The following is a 20,280-nucleotide window of genomic DNA, read 5'->3' on the forward strand; positions in this document are numbered from 1 at the left end:
ACTTCAGGGCACAATATATGGGCACGATTATTTCGATTTACTTAAAAGATTTACATGAAAGAAATTAAAGCATTCTTGTTTTACAAGAGTTAAAAACTAGTTCCAGAAAAACCGCTGAATTATAGTTAACATTACACTAAGCAGATATAATAATATGTATTTATATCTACACTTAGTATAACTATTTAATGTATTTTATGATTCTGTGTTGATTAATTAGTTGTTTTTTTTTAAGTTGTATTTAAGTAATTAAGTGATTAAATTTCGCTTGCCTTGCCATGGCCGATTTGTAGTGCTTTAATATCACCCACACAACCCAAAAAAAAACTTTTTCGCGGAAAATTAATTTGATACGGTAAATAAAAGTAAAATTGTTTGAACGCTCTTTTCTAAAGTTCCTATAACTTAATGAAAATGAACAATTTTAATTCTCATACATTTTGTAGGTTTAAAAGATTTTGATAATCTAAGATCAATTAAATAAAAGAACTCCGCGGTGTGTGTGAGAGAAAACCTCAGTAAATGATGCAATAAATTATTGTAATCCACACTTATATCCGCTAACCCTATTTTAATGATACAGACTTAGTTACGTTTTGGAGACAAATACCTTATGCGCAAAGGAACGACAGAAGTGGAGGCAGGTGAAGTCGTGGGACGCAGATAAGTACTTAGTAGAATATAATCTCGTGCTATCTTCATGGCTTAAGTGGGAGTTGGCACTACAAGGGCATCGCGCTCCGCGTCTCCGCGTCACTTCGCGGCATTGTCTGAACAAGGTACAAATAGCTATCTATGTTTCGACCGGACTAAAAGTTTGGTGCAGCCAATACAATATATTTTATATACAATAAATTATTTTAATTTGCGAAATCCCGATATTTCCTAGTTATCCTCAGTATATTATATTTAGTACGACTATGGCAGTTACTGGAAATAAAATTTCCTTGCCTACGAAATGTATGAAATTAAAATAGGTTTATCGACGTTTAACGTGTACCAAGCTACTTTAGAAGACTTAATGACGACTTAGCGTCTGTGCAATTTTTTGTTCGGTTAAAGCTATTACCGCGGCAAGGTTTTAAACATTTTATCGATATTTAGCAGAAACAAGGTCTTTTGAAGATTTATAACGTTATAATGAATCTAGATTGAATTCTAGCTACTTTGCTATCTGGAACGAGAAGGGTAGCTGGCACACAAAGCTCTGACCTTATCATAATTCTTATAAACCCTATATTTCATTCAAACGCAAGCGTGCCTAGTCGAGGTATTTTTGCCTAGTTCGCGTTACGTAAGTTTGCTGTTCTGAAATACTTATTGCGTAGTTGTCAAGATTGCAACTAAAAAAGCACTGCACTTACTAACTTAATAATTCCAATGGTTTCTCACTTCGAATGCCTCGCGAGATTGATCTATCTCGTAGGATACAAGATGACCTAGGCTTATCGCTAACCTCTGCTCTGCGAGCCACGGTAGTTGGCTGGGGCTACGTAGTTTTGGCAGCAAGGACAGGGCCTTGTGTTCTGTATTTAAATCTGCTAACAGTAGACCAGCGAAGTACCTGAGAGGCAAACTTACCTAAAGCGAATCGCAAGAAAGTAGAAGATATAGCCAGTGTTGTCATGGCAAAAATATGGCGCATCAGTGTAGCTCTATTATCTCCCTTATCGCCGATTTTCATGACATTCCTCATTCACATTAAATTATCATAATTCTTGAATAAAACAATTTCGATTATCATTTATCATCATCCATTGAAAACAATCAAGCATATTTCATTTCCCTAGTTACAAAGGATTGAAAAATGTAGTATTGTACATTGATAATTAAGCTCTCAGCACTATGACAACTCGGGTTACAATATGTGCTTCGACTTTAATTACCACTATCACGCCCTTGTATCATATTATTATTCTATTATGTTCTACGCTTCTTTTAACTTTTAATTTAATATTTTATTATATTTTATCTTGGCTAACATTTCTTGTTCGTATTTAAGTTATTTATTAACTAATAGTAGTTTATGAAACTTTGCATAACAGATCTTATTAAATGACAAATTTTAATAGTAATACATAATGTTTCCAATACCTGATAGTATGAAGTTTTATATACTACTTTATTTAAACTTATATTTTAAAATCCGCAAAAGGTCCAAAATTAAATTTTTTAAATCTTATTCGGGGTGATGTTCTTAGATGGAAAAATCATTGTAGCATTATTTTGATAATAATACATTATATATTTTTTCAAACTAAAGATATACGTTAGTGATAATATTCAATCATATTGAACTTATAATCAAGATTTTAAGATATAAGTAGATAAAATGATTAATATTATTTGTGTTTTAACAACAATATGTATTTTAACGCCTTTTCCGACACTTTGTGCGTTGTCTAATTTCTAAATTGGCTTAGGTACCAAGGCCTTTGCTGGCAAACACGCACCACTAAGGGGGCAAGAAAATAACAAACCCTTCATAGGTTGGCGCGCTTCCATCTTTTATCGCAGCTAGGCCTTAATTTCGAATGAAACAAAATATTTTATGTGTGATTTAATTCAAACTCATGTGACTTATGATTCATTACTAAGTTATTTTTCATAATAGTGTGACTATGATTCCTATTAATGTGATTTTTTAATATATATACGTATGTTACTATAGGTTTATGGACACGACGAAATGACTACGTTGATGACTTCCGCGGAACTATTCCTCTCGACTGCGGTGCAGATCCCTACATTCGCAGTTCAAGCTACTAATATGCACAAGCTTTTTGATTCTCTCGCCATGGCCAGACGTAATCGCGATATTGTCTCTGGCTTCACTCTTCTCCAGAGGGTATGTAAAATAAATAAATATATATATAAGGCTTCTTGGATAGGGGGTATTAAGCTAATGGGGTATTGTTTTAAGGGATAAGGCCCTAGACCACAATGCTAGCCAAGTGCGGATTCATGGACTTCTTTGAAAACATTATCGAGAACTCTCAGACATGAAGATTTTGTCTCGATGTTTTTATTACCGCAAGAGGGATATTTAATTGGTTACAACGCATATAATATCGAAACGTTAGAGGTGCGTGCTGGGGTTCGAACTTGACATAACCACTAAGCTATCACCGCTTAGTTAATCAATACCTTTACAGAAATAATTGTACAATGTTGTCATAAAAAATACGCAGTGACAACCATTACCTCAGCTGTTTACATTTGAAGTCAAGTGTGATCACTGATTGCTATGGCAACAGCAAAAATGTTATCTCTATGTCTAAGTTCCTCGTTGATATTAAACGAGTATTTATTTATTTATTTACTATAAGGACACATACATTAGTTATACATTTAACCCACTTACAGCCAAGGTTATATAACATACATATATACAAATTAATTTATATACACGTAAAATTATTATTTAAAAAGAAAATTTGGCCGTATGTTTGGGTGAATATTTGATTCCTAACTAGATATCTGTGTCTAGAATATCATAATAAATCTACCAAAAACTTTTGGCTTAGTACTTATTATGTATATAAATCTGATGAAGAGTTTCGGAACTTCAAAAATTACAGCAAATCCACCACGATTGCTGTTTACACACACGGACACTACGTACTAGTTGTGCGTCGTTTCTACGCAGGTGTACGTTGCGCTGATCCGTTGCGACTTCGCAACGCACTAATGAGGCATCGCCCTTATCTGTGCGGTATGATGACTTGTAGAAACCGATAAGAGTTTAGTATTATTGCCATTCCTCTTAAAGGCTACACCGTTACCATCTTAGACTGCATACACTTCCGACAGTTGAGATTGCCGTCAAGGGCTATCTTGTCGAGGAATAAAATATTGATTCTGACTGAATGGAAATACTGCGAAATCTTAGGGTTGTGCCATTTCCATCAGCTCGTTTCACTTATTGTGAGCTATCAGTATCCATAGTGAATATGCAATAATATAATATCAAATGTATTATGTGGTAACATTTCTTGACACAGGCTGTGGAGGGCCTTTTGGATGGTCACATCGTCCAGAGTGGAGCTAGCGCTGAACATGTTGAACTAATGACTCGGTACCGTGACATCCACCTTCGGGTGCTCAAGCTATTGGAGGATAATAGAGTCTACGGCCACGTGTGGACTACCAAACAGATTACATACTGTGTGACCGAGTGCAGGGATGAGCTCAAGTACAATTTGGAGGCCATCGATTGCCTTGTCAGAAACCATCTTATCAACTTGCCGCAGGTTGTATTTAGTACTAGACTTTTAAACGCAAAATTATTCGCAGTTACATAATACTAATACTTTATTACTGTCGCAAATCATTAACAACACTAAATTGAAGATGTTTTAGAACAGTTTCAAGTTAAATTAATTTTTGATATAGTTGCGCTAATTCGGGAATTCAAGTACAAAATATTACCCGTTGATGCGAGAAAAAATTTCTTATCTCACAGTTTTCGTGGGCTTATGTGAAAACTACTAACGTAATACTTTAATGTTTTGGCAATGGTTGCATAGTGTAACCTATTTGAATGTATTTTATAATACTTATGTTTTAAATTTATCTTCTTTGTCTTACACAAAGCAGTTTCACATTCAATGTTGTGACAGTGTTCGGTAATGTTTCATACCGTTTATACTTAGCTTATTTTACGTACGTTGCCATCTAAATGTTTTTTTTTTGCTGTCTTGTTAAATGCATACTCGTTTAAAGGAACTAAGGCTAGTCTGGTCGCACATTGGCGGCTATCTCTTGAGCGATAGTAACTCAGTTATTTTTCAGTAACTAAAATAGCCAACCATAGTACATCAACTTTTAGTTGCTTGTCCGATTTTTCAGATGCTCGAATCATTTGAACGGTTTGACAAGATATTTTGCTCGTAACTTAAGGTACTACCAGCCAAAATCTGATAGTAAAAAGGAACTAACTTGTTGAAATGATCTGAATGAAATAATTTAATCTGATACATTTATTGAGTATGTAGCGAAACTAAATTAAATGGATGATGACAGCATGTGACGCATCAGTACGAAAAGGAGTTTTTTTTTTGAAAATTATTTATATTCAGTAAAATAAATTTCAATTACTTGTAGTAATTATTGTCACGTTAACACATATTCAGTGTCATACCAATGGTATTGTTGCCTTTGCTCTTGCTGTTAGGTTAGTGATTTTTAAAAGTGCTAACTTATTTTATCGCGACTATTGCAGAAACTACTGAAAAGTAGGTTAAGCAACTTTTTTGACACCTCGTTTTGTGTTTAGGTCTTTCGGCTATCAGTGTTCGAGTCCACGAATACAAAATCTGCAGCCACTAAATGTTAAAGTAGTAGTATCTAATTTGCGGCCAACCTTAGACTTAGAGTACTTCAAAAGGTCGGGCAACAATAACTGCCCGACGCTCGTTATTTATGTACGGATTTATGAAAATTTTATATAACACAGTTTTCCACATTTTAGTACGATCTTGCGCTAGCGCAGCTCATGGACAACGGTAACAACTACGTGGCGGTTTCCTTCGCCATGCAACTGGTGCAACTGTACCTAGTCGACGACCGTAACGACATATACGCTACAGAATCCGACCTGTACCACTGCACAGACACACTGGTTAGGTTGACGGCACAGACCAGGCCTCCGCCGGAAGGCCTCACCACACTGATCGAGACGATTCGAATCAATCAAGACCCAAGCAGCTTCTTAGGAGAAAGGTCGCCGTTGGGCCCCACTTCTCACATCCATAGTGGCATTTTACAAGTACGAGTAAGTTTCGGTAGCTTTTAAATTTTTATATTATTCTAGTCACTACGATTTCTAGACTATAATTGACCTATAATTTTCGTGTTTCCTTCACAAAAAAAAAATCTTATATCCATTATAGATGCCTTCAAGGACAATTGTTAATTGTTAATTGTTGCGGGAAGTATAGTTTTTAAAGTTTCCGTTAAAACAATCTACAGCAGGTTTAGCGAGATCATCTTGAGAACATTATTGTCAACTTAGAATATCTTACGAGTTCTATTTTATCAATAATGTCATGAAAATCTTTTGAAGGGTAAAAATGTTGTGCTTCTATTAAGATTATCTTTATTATTTTAGTAAATATATTATTGTATTAGACTCATATAAAATGCATATACTAATTTCGGCATCGGCAGTAGGAAAGCCGTAGTTTGAATGGTTAAAGCGCTCAAGCCGAGATTGCCAGAGAGACGGAAGTTTCAGATGCTGTCGCTTCAGAATTTTTTTATATGCATCTTAAATTTATAAAATTCATAATTCCTCTAAGTGTTGGTAGAAACACTAATAAAAATTTTAAAATTATAAAAAAGTTATTTTGTTTGCAGTCCCGCGAATACGACGACCCCCATGGTCTCCAAGAGAAAACGGAGAATCTTCTCCGCGAATGGAGGAACATCCTTCTGAGTCCGCTTACGGAGATCGAGCTCGGGCAGAACTTCAACATTTACGTGCATAGGATGAACATGAATGGCATCCTCAAATCCGATGACATGATAACCCGATTCTTCCGCATTGCCACACAGATGTGTATCGAGAATGTATACCAACTTCTCACTGAGGATAGAATGAATCCCCCTCCGGTGCCACCAAAGAGGGACAAGTATTACGCGATGTGCGATTCGTTTATCAAACTCGTCTCATTACTGATAAAGAATACAGCGGACACTGGCAACCCTACACCGAAACTCAACTTGCTGAACAAGGTTTGTATGTTTGATAGATTCTAAAATTAAAATAGCTAATCATTCGTTACTTCTTTACTTTGTTTTTAGTGGCTTTGAACAAATTGTTTAATTATTTGATTTAAAAACATTATTTATTATATATTACAAAATTTGGTCACAATACTAAAAATATTTTTTCAAGAAACTCAAATAGATTTAAATAGCTAAATAGATGTTAATAGTTCATAGTTAGTTAAGTAAATCCGTTACGAATTTAACCTAGATGAGATCTTAATGTAAAGGCCGGTACAGTGGGGTGAAAAGAATTCAGTTTTGTTTTCAAAGATACTCGTAACAACTATTTAATACTTTGGTATTTAGGTTGTAATTTTGATGGTTCTTATCAATGGAATTAATATCGCCCTTAAGTTTAGCTTAGTATGAGTAAAATCACCAGACAGTACCCAACATGTATGCCGAGTTATTACAAAATGTATAATAATGAATCTTTAAGTGCAACAGCTTTCTCACTTAGCGTGTTTATATGCCAAGAGTTTACTTTTATCAAAAGTGGCTGTTAAAATCCGTTCCAGATATTGGGAATCATAGCGGGCTGCTTGCTTCAAGACCAAGAAGAGCATGGTGCAAACTTCCAACAACTCCCGTATCATCGACTGCTCCTAATATTGTTCCTCGATATGAATATGGCAGAACCTGTTCTAGAGTCCATGAACTATCAGGTAACACGACAAACTATTAGTTATTAATTAAGTTAGTAATAAAAGACAGAAAAAAAACACTATAGTTTTACAACAAGAAGAAGAGATCTGGTTTATTGCTCTCTATTGATTGTCAAATTTCATTTATTTCAAGTAGGCCTAGTTTATAAGCACTTTTGAAGTCTGTTTGTAGTGAATCTACCAACTCAACTTGATTGTTATAGTGTAGATCTTTGCATATCAATATTTGTGACCGCCACGAAAGCCTTCAAATCATCATTTATGTGCTAGATACATAATACGAAATTTTGAAGACAATTACGTGAGAAGCGATGATAAATTCTTCATCTTCATCAATATTATTCTTTATTATATACTTCAGCGTTTTGAGCATGATCTGCCTTTCAGTTTTCTATGAGATATATTTCGGGGAGTATGCTCAAGAACTGTTTGATCTTGTCCCCCCCCATACCTTTTTACCATCGAATACCATGGACGTGGTTGATATACCATGGACGCGTACGAAGCGCTTTCTTCGTACGTATCTTCGTTTCTGATTCGCACCGCAAGGATCTAGAATTCCCTTCTAGCTTCCATTTTCCGCAGTACCTACAATATGAGTACCTTCAAATCAAGAGTGAAAAGACATCTTCTGGACAAGCGCGCTCTACTTTAGACTGCTTCATCACTTACCATTAAGTGCTATTGTAGCATACAATACCAGCATGTTCTGCCAAATTTTTATCTCGTGTTACAGGTTCTTACAGCTTTCTGCCACACTTTACGGATCGTAAGACCTAGCGTTGCACCCGGTTTCTGCTACGCGTGGCTCGAAATAGTTGCGCACAGAGCCTTTATAAACAGAGTGCTAGCGGTCACGCCGCAGCAAAAGGTATATATCAACCCGTTGCCATCCATGTAGACGATCATCATAGCGATTAATAACTATGAACTAACTATCTATTAAAATCAGACATAAGTCTAGACCAGTTTGTTTAATCCTATTTTAGTCCAAATATAGGATATGGTACATTATTTCGTAAAAAACTTAATACGGAGAACGACATTAACTGGATTCGGTCCGCGTATATCCAATAATTTCTTCTTTATACTGTGAAACGCGCTTCTGAAGATAACTGTGGACAGATTTCACACACAATGTTTTCGCAACAATATAGGCCACATGTATTATTATATAATATTAATTAATCAATTTCAAAAATAATTTTGTCCTGACTTATGTCTGTCTGTCCTTTTATTCTCATCAATTATTCGGTTTTATTATTGACGTAATCTGGGTTTGCTTATATTGCAAATATATACAAGGCAAATTGGAAAGGTATTCATACTAGTGAAAACTTTTGTACTACAACTCTTTTCCAAGCTCAATACTTTTACAGAAATGATTGTGATAATTTTTTTGTTTTCAAAATGTGGATTACTACATGAACAGAAAAAGCGCCTGGGTGACTGTCATGAGATTTCTTACCTACGTCACTAGACGGCGCCCTAGCGTTCATACAAATCGTAGCTTCACGCGATCCAATACGTAAACGTAGGTAGAAAATTCCACACATGGCATTTTGGTTATTAATAAAATTTCAATTTATTACAACTAATCAGGGCTGGCAATTTTTAGGTTACTTTTATATGGAAATTGAAATTTATTATTTAAAATTATAATAACTTATGTTAAATCGATTATAAGTAATAATATTTAAGAGTAGTTTGAGATGTCTAATTTTCTAACTGACCTTGTATGCTACTATCAAAGTATATAATATAAATCCCAAAAATAAATTAGACTTAATTAGAAGTGTGTGAGTTTGGTCCTTAACCGTTATGTCACCGCCATTGGGTGCGTGTGAGAAAGATAGCAAGATGTTCCCACTATCTCCGAACTCTTCTAAAACATTGTTTGCTGCCTAAAACAACAAATTTTGATTCACCGAAGGCTCTCTTTACATTGGTATATTTAGACGCGTATAAAAATGTATTAGGGCAAACTTGGGCACTTAATCTTTTCTCTACGTTCTTCTGGTAATGATTGATACTGTGTTATCAAGCTAGTAACAATACAATGCTCACCGTTTGTAGGTTTGTATACGATGTTGTTGTCTTACGACATTGGGAAAAATTTTAAAATGAATATACAATAATTTGTTAATGCAATAAGTGCCACTCAGGACGCTAACATTTTTACTCTATATCAACTTTACCGATATTAGTACACGAAAAAGTATGCTGTAATGACGGACATTTTAACAAAATTATATACTCGCCCAGATTACGTCCAATGTATGCTAGATCGAACCACATTAGCGTCTGAGCACTTTTTGGCTTCTCAGTTTAATTGATAAGCATATTTACCTAACATACAAATATTTAATATGTATAGGCATTATGACTAATTTTGCAAAACTGCACTATGATGTTCGGAAATATATTTCCATGAAATATCTAATTTATGAAGAAATAAAAGGTTTTGTGCATAAAAATTGTCAAGGAAATGAACAAATACTCCAAGAAACACAAGCTCAGACTCGAGAAACATCCCAATATCTTGGCACAGAGACTGCTTACAGACACAAAAACTAAACGTCTGAAAAGATGGCATATACTAGACTTGGACGAAAGATAAAGCTTCACTTATCGGACCATAATTAACTCTAATGGGGAGGATATACACTGGAATACCCCTCAAAATCAAACAGCATGTAATCATACAATCTGATTATCGCTGGAAAAGCCGATGGCAGATAGATATAATGTAAAAAAAAAAAAAAAATTGAAAATTATATTTAAAAAAATATTTCCTGCGAAAGCGGTCATATTTCATGACTGTAGTCGTGACGTCATAGGCAAATGAGAGAAAGAAATCTGCCCTAGTAAGTCCTTGTTCCATAGCTAAAGATTATTGATTTAAGTATTGATAACACAAATCTAATCTATTTACGAAAATAACAAGTGCAGATATTTCAAGCGATACAAAATTATGGTTATATAGACGTGACGTCATTGGGCTTTAAACCTTTTATGGCGGATCGCTAGATTTTGCAGTTTTATTTTTCGAAAATAAACAACATCTCGCTTCGAATAAAATGAAATATTTTTTCAAAAATAAAAAATTATATGATAAAATAAATGCAATGTTTTACAGATTCTTTCTTACTGTCATCATGCCTATTATGACTTTTGAAAAGGCATATATAAAAAGCTCAGAACTGATGTGGTGGTTTTTAAACCGTATTTAGGCCTTTTAGCGTATCATTGTATATGACACTAATGCTGATCGCATAATACGAGTCTTTCGAGGAAACGTATCTTTGAGTACTGAAATTGCAAATTGTTTCATTGGAAAGCTACTTTCTATTTAGTATTTTGAGTACTGTCAAATTTGCGATCAGTATTAACATTTAACAAGAGTGTCTTCACACACACTATTTGACAACATAATCACGTGGTCATCATTGAGAAAATTAACTGTATACTTAACGATTTTGTCAATAGCACGGTAGCCATGTCGCTTGCTAACGTACTTGGACATTACTAACAAATACGGATTGTGATATAGCGCTGTATGTGGCTATTGCATAATTCGAGAACTAACATTTTGTTTAACTTTATTTTGCCAAAACGTAGTCCATTCGATTACTTATTTAGTTTGCATTTGGGGGGGAGCCGTAGACTTACGGGGTTGGCGAAATGAAGTTGCTCGTTATAACAATATATTTCCATGATAACGAAGATTCTGAATACAAAGACCACGTGGCGGCACCGTTGGCGATCGCTCGTAGCTAACCATGAAATGCAATATTATAAAAAATGGAGGTATTTATACCGCTACGGTACCAATACTTTCATTACCTTTTCCTTTATTACTGGTCGCCAACGATGCTCCCAAACTCTGCGTCAACGTCTAAAACGCCTAAATTTTTAATGCATTGCAATGTCAACACGATTGCCATGAAGTGTGTGAAAAGACATAAAGGGGATAGAACCAATTTGGCATAGCAACCTGCCGCCATTTTGATCAAAATCCCGAAACCATTTTATGTGTATGTAAAAAATACCTAATTGTACTTCCTTTTAATTGACAATAAATTATAATTATATTGTTTTCTCTTTCATGTCTATCCTTTTAATTTGAAGTCTATCATGGAAGTATTGGTATTTTAAATTCTTATTGTTCAATGTTGCTTTTGATATCATTGCTTGATCATCGCTTTTATTGTTTTTGTGTGTTTTTCGGTGTGGACAGATACTAAACGTTGACTGTTGCCAGGGCTGGGGAATGTATTCGACGCTACTTATCGACCTTTTCAAGTTCCTCGACCCGTTCCTACGTAACACGGAGTTAGCCACACCGGTCATGATGCTGTACAAGGGTAGTCTGAAAGTGTTGCTAGTGTTGCTGCACGACTTCCCAGAGTTCCTGTGCGATTACCACTACGGCTTCTGCGATGAGATCCCGCCGAATTGCATACAGATGAGGAATCTCATCCTGTCTGCCTTCCCGAGGAACATGAGACTGCCGGATCCGTTCACGCCGAATCTAAAAGTGGATCTGTTGGCGGAGATCAGTTTGGCGCCGCGTGCAGTCATTAACTACACGACGATCATCCCCGCGTCGCAGTTCAAGAAGGATTTGGACGCGTACTTAAAGGCCAGAGCGCCTGTGACTTTCCTATCGGAGCTGCGTAGTAACATGCAGGTGAATTATATCATTAGTAGTGGCTCGTGCGGAAATTTTATATGCAAACATAGGAAGGTAACTTCTCATAATTTGGTTAATAGACCCACAGATGAGGTTTATTATGTCATTGGTGTATGAAGTAGAATTGCTATTTTGAAATGCATGATTTTACGTGCTGGTTAGTGGAGCTTTATAAATATAGCTGTACTAAATTGACAACAATTCTGTTACAGTTCATGACAAGTTCATTTGCGTACAATTAGTACACTTCTTGTGTACAGTAAATAGCGTTAGCTACAATTAATTTCACTGTTTTCTGAAAATTTTATATTTTGTCACGTATGATATCCAAGATTTATGTCATACGAACCTTTACACCGGACCAATTAGATGGTTCACACTTACAATTAGTGAATAATAATGGAATTTTAAAATTCGACTTTCGAAAGCCTCTAACCTTCCGTTCTTGATATGAGGAGCAATGAGAATATTAATGACTTCCCATGACTTTTTTTTTTAATCTATTCGCGTTTAATATAAACCATCGACTTTGTTGTGTATGTATCTATTAAAAAGATACACATCTCACGTACACAAGCGTGGGGGTGGATGTCAATCGAGTAGCCTTGTGACGGACAAGATACGGGTGGGACGTGCAACTGCACTCGTGACTGTAGGTAGTGAGCCAGTGGATTGTAAGCACCGGCCATGACAGAGCTCATCACGGTTTCCAGTTATTAGTTTCTTCCAATGTTATGCAATATTGAAAAATGGTATAAAACAAATGAACTGTTGTCAATTTAGAAACAATTGTATTGTCATTCTAAAATATGTATGAACCGGTCGACAGGTGGTAAACGAGCCCGGACGCAGGTATAATAGCCAGCTGATGAACGCAGTTGTGCTATACGTGGGCACGCAAGCCATAGCCCACATAAGGTCGAAAGGGCAAACACCGAACATGACGACCATAGCCCACTCAGCGCATATGGATATATTCCAAAACTTTACTGTTGACTTTGACTACGAGGGAAGGTGAGTTAATTTTAAAGCGCAAAGTGATTGGCCTGTGTTCATTAGTGACACCTCCCGTAACCTTATTGTCAAATTTATTGAGTTTAGTATTAACACTTTCAACTAACTCTATGCAAAAATTCAAGTTGTTTAGATATAGCGTAAATTTAGGACACACTTACAAGCAAACAAACACACTTATAGATTTATGACATTAGTATGGATAAACTAGAAAAACTTTTGAGAATCGTGTTCATAAGAACCACATCTAATTTTTATTTTAAAAAACTTGTTATCGATTTTTTTCAATAACTTCGATAACGTGAATTAGATAAAAGACTTGCAAGATTTATTCAAATTTCATCGTTCTCTCACTTCTGGACATTATTAAGAGATTTGTTCACTCCAGGGATCTGTGCTTTTGTTGTCCAGCGAATCGCTTTTGCGACTTGTCTTATCCAGAGGAGTGTTTACTAACTTTGTGTATTGTTTTCTCTACACAACGATACAAACTGTTTCGTTGTGATCTACCTATTCTAGCACTTTTGAACCTAACCTATTTGTTCTTCAAGCTTACCGCCTTTGCCTATTGTGATTAGCAACTCTCTTCTAACTGTTTTATACAGTTTCTACTAAACGCCCTTATTTTAAACCTAATGCAGTCACTATCGAATACACGTCTAACCATTTTGCGCTCGCAACTCAATCATAATATTTATGTATAAGGCTTGCATGTTTTGCTTGCATGCATGTGTGTGTGTGTGTAAGTGTTTGAATATTGCGACGCAAAATTTCTAATCATCTGTTGTTTTTAGGTATCTGTTCCTGAACGCGATCGCGAATCAGTTGCGCTACCCGAACAGTCATACGCACTACTTCAGTTGTTGCCTGCTGTACTTGTTCGCTGAGGCTAACTCGGAAGCCGTACAGGAACAAATAACTAGGATGCTACTTGAAAGGCTGATTGTCAACCGGCCGCATCCTTGGGGACTTCTCATAACGTTCATCGAACTTATCAAGAATCCCGTCTACAAATTTTGGACTCACGAGTTTGTACATTGTGCTCCCGAGATTGAGAAGTAAGTAACAGTTGAAATAATATGCGGTGAGGGTTTTGCATCCGCGTTTCTAATTAGCGCTCGAATAACTAACCTCACGAAGCCTGGATAATATCATGTTAATTCGTTAGCTATCGATACTTTCATTCTCATTTTTAATGGCACCAATAGTTTTTGCAAAAACTTCATGGGTATTTACGATTGCTTAGTGTGAATAACTCCTCAGTATCTGTTTGACGTTCAGCATTCAAGTTTATAGGAAAAATGGCTGGGGATATCTGCGATTATCCTGCGAACCGTTAGTTCACGACACTTTGCATGGGCTCAATCTCAAGTAACGATTGAAATAACGTGCGGTCAAGGTTTCACATCCCTGTTTCTAGTAGCACTTTTAAAACAAATAATTCGCGTTATTATCTCACGAAGCCTGGAATTCATATATATCGATGTTTTCATTCTTGCTTCTAATAGTACTATTAGATTTTGCGATAAGTTCATGGGAATTATCGATTATGTGAACAAATTCCTCAGTACCTATTCGACGTTCAGCATTCTGGTTTTTAGGAAGAATGCGACGGAAAAATGGCTGGGGCTCTGCAATCATCCTGTGAGACATTCCTTAGTTCTCGACACTTTGTATTGGCTCAAATTCACCAAATAACTGAAAGAGTCGAAGACCAAACTCGAAGATTTCGGAATGTAAACTGTTAAATAATGTCGTTCTAACAGCTATTATAGTTTTGCATATAACTATGTGTATGGACTGATTATTATGCATTAATCAATCATGTTAGTAAAATGAAATGCGTACTGCTGTGTTGATTTTTTTTCCGGCGTACTTATCCTGCTACCCCAATTGGAGCATCCTCAAATAAATGGTGAAGGCGCCTTCTAGAAAAGCGCAGTTTCCACGACTATATCTTAATTTAATCCACTACCAATAGTAAATTTAATTTCTTCCTATAACAGGTACGTATAAAGGCCATGCCCACGCGAATAAGTGGATTACTCTACGTTAACGAAACCCTTAAGAACTGTCGTGAATAACTCCACGCATCGTGTTGGCATGGCCAAATTTAAGTTAATATCATTAATAATTAATTATCATTATTATGGTTAAATCATTATGGTTCATATTTTTAACATTTGTAAATATTATTTCACTAAATATTATTTAACTTACATTTAAAATCAAGCTTGGCGGCTTATTAGCTTTTACTAACTCACTAAGTGGAAACGGTACCTCTTTGCTTTTCGGGGATACACAGTATCCCATTTCCGTCTCCAGGATGAAAGCTATATCCGTGCTAAATTTCAACAAGATGGGTAAAGGTTGAGCCATACATGGTTAACAAACAAACAGATAGACACACTTACGCCCAAGGTACCTGCCATGGTTTCACCTAACCTATTAAAGTTTTCATCAAAAATGACTGCTAATAATAGAATGATGTGTGGCCTAGTAACAGCACGAAAAATTTGTCGATTGCGCTGGGTAAGCAACGTTGACTAAACTCAGTAAACGGATGGGTGAACAACAACAGGTTTGAAGGAGCATTTGGCGTAAGTCAGTTTCAGCTATCTCTAACAGCGAATATTAATCGTTAAATTAAGAGTCAACATCGTACTCCTATTCGACTTACATTGCTAAAGGTCGATCATGAAATCATGAGTTCGCGGAAGAAAGGGGATAGGTCGTGGAATTAAATATTTAATTTTAATTTGCAGTATATTCTTAGTTTACCCGTCGCCGCAATCGCCCACTGCTCCGATAGAGCAGTATATAATCTGAAGAGGCCAAATCTGTACTAGTGTTGTTTCACGTAATGCCATATTTGAAAATAGTATTTATATAAAGCGAAGCCTTCGTCATTTGACTCAAGATGGTTTCCTGGTGGCATAGCGTAGTACTTTTCCTTGATACTAACATTATTATCTTTTTGATTGACCTACGATAAAACAAGGTGTGTGGATTCCACAAATCTGTAATCTCCTCAGCCGATTTGTAATCTCCCCAGCCGATTTCAAAATCTAGAGCTTCTTGCCACAATTCCGCTTACTCTTTGATCGAGCATTGTATATTAAAGATTCAAAAAACAACAGTACACTCTTCAACCTACACGGTTTTAAAACGAACGTTTGAATGAAATTGAAATGATTGGGTTTATTCAGCTAGTACAGAAAAACATTGACAAATGTATATGCTAGTTTGTTCGGACATCACCCAATAACGTATGGACGAGTCTTAATGGGGTACTAGAGTCGTCAGTTTATTTCGCTTATTGTAGGGATAATGGATCATCTCGCCAGAAGCGGATGGCCGCAAAGAAAACCGCCGCGGACATCGAGCAGTGTGGATGTCAATGGTAGATTTCTTTGCATTGCTTCTGATGGTCTTATAAATAAAGAAAAATATACCTTGAATCTATTGCACTAGGATAAAACTCCCAACTTGGTAATAACCGATAAGCCTTTGTATTTAAATGAGCTTATTGTTATTTATGAGACCAATGACGAGTTCCCAACTAAAGTTGTTGTTCCCAATAAGAATTATTGCAGAAAATTGGAAAAAACGACACACTGCTATAAAGAATCGAAGGATAAAAAAACAAAGACAAAATTGCTTATTTTTGATAAATTAAACGATGTCTTAAAATAAAATAATTTGTTGAGTGCTAACCACTGATTTATTAAATTTATAGCATATGATTACATAGACAATTCGGCAATGTAGTAGGCAAAATTTAAAGTAAATGTACACCCATTTATCCAATTTTTCAGCTTGGGTTATAATAACTTGGGTTAAGCAGATTTGTAACTAGCCTCAGTAATGGGGTACATATTGGAGGACTTTGGCCAAATTCTTTAAATTTTTAGCAAAATAGTCTTTACGTCTGCACGTTGTATCAAAAATACTAGTACAGTGCTAAATAGTTTTGTATGCCTATTTTGAAGTCAGGAGATGAATAATTCATAGAACATTAAGCGCGCAAGTTAAAATACTTGTACTTTGTAAAATTCGAAGCGATTTGTACATTAAATTTAAGAAAATAATATTATTCTTGCTGAATAACGTGCGTTTAAACATTGTATAAGCTCTTCAGCTTTATGGTACAAAATTCATACATTCTTATTGGGAGCGTCTGTAGGTGTAGATAAATGTTTTTATTTCCAATTAGAAAAAACCCTTAGTTAGTTTTTTCATACCAGTATTAGAATCTTCTTTTTTTCTTACAATTGAGTTTTTATTTATTTTTATTTGTTGTTATATTTTTTATATTTTTTTATACTGTGTTATAGATGTCATCATATTTCATTCATGCATTCATGTATTAGTTGTACTGTTTTCTATTTGACAGACTTGTTTCGTCAGAATCGCTGTTACAATTATCATTTTATTGGCAATAGAATTACTTCGATACGTATGGGCTACGGGCTATTCTTTGATCAAAATTTACAAACGTGTACAACTATCGGGTTAGCGATACAAGGCTGCGCAGTCCCGTGTACAATTTAAGCCGGGTGAAAAAAAACTAAAAAAGCTTCCTAATTTTTTTCTGTTGCAAAAGCCTAGAAATTTATACGTAAAGAGACAGCATAATCTAATTGAATTTTGCTTAATGCGTTTATTTGATTTTGACATTGACTTATCTTTAAGCTCCTTATTAATGAACGTGGGATACATTTGAAAAAGTAATACATATTAGGAAGGCTTAAATATGTATTGTTATAAAAGTAAGAGAAAAAATTAAAAGATTCTGTTCCATTGCCGCGCCCGCCTACGCTACGCACGTGTAGTTAGTTTTGCTTTCTGTCGATATGTAGGTTATAACATCTTCTAAGAACTAAGAAGCTACGCACGGATAGGTGGAATAAATACGACAATGAAGTCATTGCCTGCTCGGATCCGTCGCTGAGTTAGCAATATACAAATAATAAAAAAAGCGCTGCATTGTAGCATTGACATCGGCGGATCACACGGGGAGGGGTGGATTAATATTCGTGCGAAGTGTGTGCTGCAGCAGAAAGGTTGGTAGATATAGACACGCGGCCCAACAAATGGACACGCGCAGCTAAAATGCCATGCGTGCCAGTACAGGACGTGCGCAGCAATGGACATCAAGTTTGATGTGCTGTCGAATTTTACATTACAGAATGCATTTCTCGCGTAGTTACGATTCCGATGTCGTAGATAATAATTATAATGCGTCGTAGTCATTCGAATTTTAAAATTAAATTCTTAATTTAATTATTCTTCTTTTTTGGAAAACTACGCCATCGTTATCATCGCCTTCAGTACACTTAGTACGGTGTTACGGTTTAAGTTTAGCGCTAAGGTTATCTCCGTCTATTTTCTAAAATCTAAACGCGTTTTGGTGATATCTGATATACAGCTGTAAAAAGAATTGACGTATTTTTCGAAATAACTTCTTGGTACTTTTATATTTTAGTTTGTCAATTTAATGTTGATTAATTTACAAACAACAGTATTAAGTTGCAATGTTTTTTTATTAAAAAAAAATTTGCACAATATCTTATTATTATTATCAATCAGTCACGTATTGAAATATCCACTACTCGTCCTATATATATCATATTTGATAGCATGATCACAGAGCTTAATTTCTTCCATTCCTCTGGTTCTATTTCATGACAACATTTTTTATGACGTGTGTGCGGAAATGTTCTAGATGGGTTTAAAGTTTAAAGTAATTTTCAGTTTTCCTGTAATATATTGTCGATAGTCTATTCGGTCTAATATTAATTGTAGGTTTGATATTTTGATATTGTAATAATTTTCTGTCCCATTCAAGCTATAAATTCGGCCTTCCGTGAATGATTTTTGTGTTTTCCAAGTTTTATATAGTTGGCAAACTGTAAGAACTACAATATACAGAGATTACCGAGGCGCATAACATAAGTCGTAGTACTGTATGGAATTTGCACACTCGCAATAGTAGTGCCTTTTTCGAATATCAAAACACCGTAACGTCAGAGTAAAATCAACCTTATTTATCTTGCTTTAACGCTTCAGTTTATCAGCGCTTTAACTACGGCCAGCGCATCTATAAGTACGCTTGCATGTTTAGGGCTTTAATACAAATAACAATCGGACCATTTTACTTTGACGCGGTAGTGTTAAGATTTTCGAAATTAATGCGACGATTGGAAAAGTGTAAATTTCGTACGTATAGTTCAAAAATATATTTTGGTAGCTATGTAACTGTTGAGAAATGCTGAACTTGACCTGTACAAACGTCAAATAGAGAACAGTATAATGCACTTACTTGTAAAGCGAATGATTTCTTTTGAATCGATGTTATGGTGTTAATGCTATTGGCTCTACCAGTGTTATGTTACGGCAGGTTGTTCGCGTCGGTAGCGCGCTCTTGCATTGCAGAGAAGGGAGGGGCAGAACGTGAGCTGACCGAGTAGCGTCAAGCCCTATGGGAGTCTGTCCAGACAGGTGAGTAACTACAGGCGCTGCAATAAATTCCAAAGACAACGATCATATAATACTAGATACACCACTATACGCATAAAGGCAGGTGATATAAAATAGAGAAAATTTCCAGAACGAGTGTCAAAAGTTAAGTGCAGGCTTTTTATAACTCGTAATATGGCTTACCTAGCTAACCCATCAGTTTTGCCAGTTTTCACTAAATTTAGGAAACTCTTAAATCGAATGCCTAATGATTTATTTAAACTCTTTATTTGTACAAAACTTCGCAGTAAGGAAAATAAAGGACGAGTAGAGAGAAACCAAAGACGAGTTGAATACAAAAGCCGATATTATAGCCTTAATAAGGCTATAATATCGGCTTTTGATTAAGTCGATGCTCAGATAAAAAAAACGTTTAACGAACTCTTTGATAGTGACTAACGACGTCAGGCGCCATCTAAAGTTACGACATCGATACGCCGTTGTGTAAACATTTAACAGATAAAAAAATAGTTAAGTTTTAATAACCTTAAATCCATGTGAAAAATTAAAAGTATGATAATACAAACATAAAATACGACTTGTGGCTAGAATCATAGACAAGTTAGAATCATAGGTTATATCAGTTGCCTAGTGAAAATCTATGGGTCT

The 20,280-nt window shown here is 35.5% G+C and overlaps 1 protein-coding gene across 7 annotated transcripts in view; it reads left to right on the forward strand.

Annotated features, from left to right (window-relative positions):
* Positions 1 to 20,280, forward strand: part of LOC120636068 (CCR4-NOT transcription complex subunit 1) — a 45,088-nt gene that overhangs the window by 16,468 nt on the left and 8,340 nt on the right. For 2 of the 7 annotated variants that reach the window (XM_039907343.1, XM_039907344.1), the window contains exons 7-17: positions 2,672 to 2,848; positions 4,005 to 4,253; positions 5,474 to 5,776; positions 6,361 to 6,738; positions 7,293 to 7,439; positions 8,176 to 8,310; positions 11,571 to 11,588; positions 11,704 to 12,132; positions 12,965 to 13,149; positions 13,944 to 14,207; positions 14,751 to 14,996. In XM_039907343.1, coding sequence (XP_039763277.1) covers positions 2,672 to 2,848; positions 4,005 to 4,253; positions 5,474 to 5,776; positions 6,361 to 6,738; positions 7,293 to 7,439; positions 8,176 to 8,310; positions 11,571 to 11,588; positions 11,704 to 12,132; positions 12,965 to 13,149; positions 13,944 to 14,207; positions 14,751 to 14,847 — 2,382 coding nt within the window. In that variant the 3' untranslated portion in view covers positions 14,848 to 14,996. Of the gene's footprint in view, positions 1 to 2,671; positions 2,849 to 4,004; positions 4,254 to 5,473; positions 5,777 to 6,360; positions 6,739 to 7,292; positions 7,440 to 8,175; positions 8,311 to 11,570; positions 11,589 to 11,703; positions 12,133 to 12,964; positions 13,150 to 13,943; positions 14,212 to 14,750; positions 14,997 to 19,552; positions 19,654 to 20,280 lie in introns of those variants that run through there. The other 5 variants (XM_039907346.1, XM_039907347.1, XM_039907345.1 and 2 more) reach the window with 5 other exon arrangements.

This window comes from Pararge aegeria, chromosome Z (genome assembly GCF_905163445.1).
Source record: "Pararge aegeria chromosome Z, ilParAegt1.1, whole genome shotgun sequence".
NCBI lineage: Eukaryota > Metazoa > Arthropoda > Insecta > Lepidoptera > Nymphalidae > Pararge > Pararge aegeria.